The 4,611-nt window shown below is 29.9% G+C and overlaps 1 protein-coding gene across 1 annotated transcript; it reads right to left on the bottom strand.

Moving 5' to 3' along the window:
• Positions 1-871: 871 nt before the first annotated feature.
• LOC139846800 (abscisic acid 8'-hydroxylase CYP707A1-like) lies at positions 872-3,717 on the bottom strand. The gene is made up of 9 exons (XM_071836332.1): positions 3,457-3,717; positions 3,037-3,358; positions 2,723-2,872; positions 2,371-2,619; positions 2,195-2,284; positions 1,884-1,962; positions 1,690-1,796; positions 1,389-1,507; positions 872-1,214 (listed from the first exon to the last, which is right to left on the bottom strand). Exons 1-9 carry the CDS (start codon positions 3,660-3,662, stop codon positions 1,103-1,105), a joined length of 1,434 nt encoding a protein of 477 aa, XP_071692433.1. The 5' UTR covers positions 3,663-3,717; the 3' UTR covers positions 872-1,102.
• Between the last annotated feature and the right edge of the window lie 894 nt (positions 3,718-4,611).

Here is a 4,611-nt window from a genome sequence, read left to right as displayed (position 1 = left end):
TCTCAAAAGTAGATAAAGTCATCCCTCTCTCTATTCGATGGATAGAGAGATTGCTTCCAAGTGGATCTTCGGCCAATAAGTAGGAAAAAATTTTAAAAAAATAAAATCAATCAAAAATGAAATTAAGACGCTATGAAAATGGTAAAATCAAATTTCTACGGGTTTTAAATCATACCTGAAATTTACTTTAGGCTCTAACAGTCAGTTAGGTCGCCAATAAATCGACGCTTGTTGTCGACTCAATAACTAGAGCCGTGCAATAGTCTTTGAATTATAATTTTATATCTATTTATTAATTATTTTAGTTAGACAAATTACTCACATAGCCTACAAACAAAATATATAAATTAACCAACGTCCATCGAGCCGGTGTACCAGTTGACTTAGTAGATGGGCTTCATATAGTAGAAGTCTTGCTAATACTTATATTTTATTAACAAAAATAACGAAGACTTCTAATTATTGGCACATGTTTGATCCTTAATTAGTAAATTATTATTTATCGGAGATCCTGATCAAGTAACTCTAAGCTTTTCAAGTTTTAATCTAAACGGAATATATTCTAGAGAAAGAAAAGGACCATTTTCTTTTTATCAAAGTCAATATATATATTTGTTTAATGATCTTGACACCTCTAGAAATATAATATAGCAGCCATATCTTTGAAAGTGTCAAATAAATGGGTGCATGAATTATGGTTAATAAATTGACCAAAAGAGATATAGTGTCCTCAGATGAAGGGCACTGCCTCCCTCTAATCACACACACCGACATCGACACACGTACGTGGCATCATCCTCTCGATCATTCTTTCATTATAAATTATTTTAAAAAAATAAAAATAAAAAAGAAACAATTGACAAATGTAACATGAGTTCTTAATTGGGTCCACTGTTACTTTAATAATACTAACTAGATAGATAGCTCTTGATCGAACCAAAAAAAAAAAAAAAATGCATCAGTAGAGGTGGTACAAACAGCAATAATATATATAGTGGGGATATTTCTTTTATCCTCAGATGACCAAAAATTGATAGCTAAGTTCATGATATTGATGACGTCATCGATCTGCTTTCTACGTATTACTAAGAACCACCACAAATTATGGCACATTTTCTTGGTTAGATTCTTTATAAAATCTTGCAGGTAGACCATGAATTGGCACTGGAAATGGACCATACTGAATCCCATTTTCGGATCCCACCACTTCCCATCTGCAACACCAATTAATAATAATAATAATCATACATTAGTATGATTCATGAAAGCATATAGTTAACTTGTGGGGTTGATTGTTTGAACCTTTGAGTAGCGCGAAAGGTGCTAACTTTTTTTTATTTACATGAAGAAAGAATTTAAAAAAAAAAAAAACGTTAATGAAAGTGTACCTGTATCTAGTGACTAAATGGTGAACTAATATGAGCATTTCTAGCTTAGCAAGCTCATTTCCTGGACAAGCATGAACTCCACTTCCAAAGGGCATAAATGTGTTTGGTTTTGGTGCGACCTGCGTTTGTAAATACAAAATTTAATAATAAAAATATGCAAAACTACATACAAATGGGTTGCGTACAGTAGAATATGGATTGGATTATTCACCCTCCCGGATGACCCGAACAGGGAATACCTTAGAACTTTTAAAACTGCATACAGACTAGCAATCAAATTTTCATTTATATAACTAATTACCTCGAATCTTGCCGGATCAAATTTGTGAGGATTAGGAAAGAATTCGGGATTATGATGGATGTTTCTGAATAAAGGCATGACCTTCCATCCTTTTGGTATTAGGTAGCCTGATTATGAAAAAAATTCGGTATAATTAGTTAAATATCATAGTCAATTAAAAAATTTTAACCTGAAATGCTCAAATGTTATATTACCTTTGTATTTAACGTCGCTAACAGCCTCTCGAAATGTAAATGATATAATGCTTGACATCCTCAGGCTCTCTGATATAACCTGAAATAAATGTATAAATCAGAAAAGTTTTACTTTCTTGTTTCTACTACAAAACATAACAGTTTCTATATTAGGGCAAACACGACATTCGTATAGGTCAATTCGTACTTCCGATTAATTAAAAAATAATCAGAGTTTTGATTCGATGTCGACTTCTATATATCCTGTGCATTGAATGTTGAAAATTACTATAGAAAATTTTATTGGTAAAGAAACAAAAATGCATACATACCTTGTTAGTAATTGGCATATTTCTAGTTTGGGCCCATGTCAAGTGCTGATTACCATCATCATTTAATTGCTGAATCACCTTATGTTCAGCCTACATAAACATAAAGTTCAATTATTTATTTACACATAATAAATGGTGCATATATTTTATTTTATGCAAAATGTTAAACTATTTACCTTTACAGTCTGTAGAAGTTTTTGGTGATCATGCAAGTACTTAAGAATCCAAGTTAATGCACTAGCTGTAGTATCTTGAGCAGCAAACAAAACTCCGATAATGTTATCCGCAATCTGATCTTCACTTAAAGTTTCACCCTTTTCGTCTTTCGAATTCAACAAACATCCCAACAAGTCCTTTTCTGTTACCCTTTTTTCTCTCCTTTCAAATATGATTTCGCTTAGTATCTTCTGCAGTCGTTTTCTCGCCTACAAATATAGTTCAAATTTTAAGGTGGCAGTTTAGTTTTGGACAACACAAGCAACGGAAAAAAAAAAAATTTAACAAAATAATAATAACTTTTATGCTTACCATAAAAGCCTTTTTGAAAGGGGTGCCTGGTAGTTTTGTTGGGAATGAATTGTACCCTTTGTCTAATATGCTATAGTTGTTCTTTAGTTGCTCTTTCTGGTTGATCTCCAAGTGTCCGAATATAGCGAGTATTCCAACCTCAAACGATAGCTGAATCGCAACACAAAAATTATTAAAAAATTCACATAAATTTCGTCGATAGGTACATACAGATGTAGACAAATATATGATGTAAATTCGAGTCTAATTCCAAATGAAAGAATCTTTAACAAAGATGGAATGGGAATAAAACATAGATAAAAAAAAAAACAAACCTTTTTCATTTCATGAAATGTGCTTACTATCTGACCATTTGCCCATGAGTCCAAAGCGGAAACCGCAATTTTCTCGATATCGGGAACTAAGTTACGAAGATTATCAAGCGATAACGAGCCTTGGACGAGCTTTCTTAACCGAGTGTGGTACTCCCCTTGATGAAAAAACAGTGCCAATGGACCAATTAAATTTTCTTTACTTTTAGGATATGTTGGTTTGAACAAATGAGCCTGGTTAACCAACACGAATCGCGCGGCCTCAGGATTAGCCAATATGATGCTAGGACAACCCAAAATATGTGTCTTGAATATTTCTCCATACCTAGAATATACATATGTCATGTTTTTAGCTAATTAATAATTTAACATAAAATCAAACTAATACAATTTCATTAAAGGTTATGGGATCATTTTACAAACCTTTTTTGTTTGTTAGCAAAGAAAATATTTGGATCTTGAGAATAGAGTTGAAGTGTTTCACCGATATACGGCCAACCAAGTGAGCCGGGAGGCAGCTTTGGGGTGTCTCTTGGGTTCTTTCTTATAATAAAAATGTACAAAAAAAGAGCAATAAGAAAGAAAAAGACATGAACAATTAAGATTATTAATCCTTCCCTTTCCTCCATAAGATTTAAGAAAAAATAATGATCAATAATAATAAAAAGAGTGTGTTTTTGTTGTTTCTCGTACCGAAATGCAAGTATTTGAATATGGTTTATAGGATGGATGTGGAAGGGGTTTATATAGAAAAGAAGGGAATAATGACAAAATCTCATTGTTTATTAGACAAAATTTTCATATTTCTATTAGTTAACTATTTAATATTTAATGAGAATATTAAATATTAAATAGTTCCATATATATAATTAATTTTATATTTATCACTCAAATTTACCATTAATATAAAACCATATTAAATTTAAATAAGGAAAATTAATATTAAAAAATTATATTATATTTTAAAATTAATTCAACCAAATTAATAAAATTAAAATATAATAAACTTAAACGTAATCTAAAAACGCTACGATTAACAACGTTCATTAACTAATTGATCATAAAAAATTATTGTTCCTAAGAATTAATTTTGAGTCGAACTTGCCTTTATCTTGGGTAAGACATATCTATTTTAAAGTTTGAGGTGCATTGATAAAACATAATTGTTATACGTTGAATGGTTCAAAATATGAATGATTAAAAATTTTTAATTGAATTTAACTTTGAACTACAATAACATATTTACTAATTATTTTGAACTTTATCAATAATGTAAAAATTAATATATTAATATTTTAATAAATAAATAAAGATCTCAAATGTTTGATAAATGATATGGATGTAATTTAAGGAGGATATTAAACAAAAATATATGTTGAATGTTTAAGAAAACATTTGAAATTAGAATGGTTAAATACGGGTTGCTAAACAATTTAACATTATCTATCATTCAAAATATTAGTAACAAAGTCATTCAAAATATTTAGTAATTAACCATTTAAAATTAAGATTCAGAAGTCATATTATAGAATATATTATTTAGTAATTAGATTTAGTTGCCAATTAGAATTGGATTAT

The sequence above is a fragment of the Rutidosis leptorrhynchoides genome, chromosome 5 (assembly GCF_046630445.1).
Source record: "Rutidosis leptorrhynchoides isolate AG116_Rl617_1_P2 chromosome 5, CSIRO_AGI_Rlap_v1, whole genome shotgun sequence".
In the NCBI taxonomy this organism is placed as follows: Eukaryota; Viridiplantae; Streptophyta; class Magnoliopsida; order Asterales; family Asteraceae; genus Rutidosis; species Rutidosis leptorrhynchoides.
This window is presented reverse-complemented; position numbering and strand designations above follow the sequence as displayed.

What these genes read in the sequence shown, in the direction of transcription:
- LOC139846800 (XM_071836332.1), bottom strand. Translation starts at nt 3,662, where the DNA reads ATGGAGGAAAGGGAAGGATTAATAATCTTAATTGTTCATGTCTTTTTC. An exon ending in AACTTCTACAGACTGTAAAG is followed by an intron (nt 2,285 to 2,370) that starts GTAAATAGTTTA and finishes ATGTTTATGTAG; the next exon opens with GCTGAACATAAGGTGATTCA. An exon ending in ATATGCCAATTACTAACAAG is followed by an intron (nt 1,963 to 2,194) that starts GTATGTATGCAT and finishes CATTTATTTCAG; the next exon opens with GTTATATCAGAGAGCCTGAG.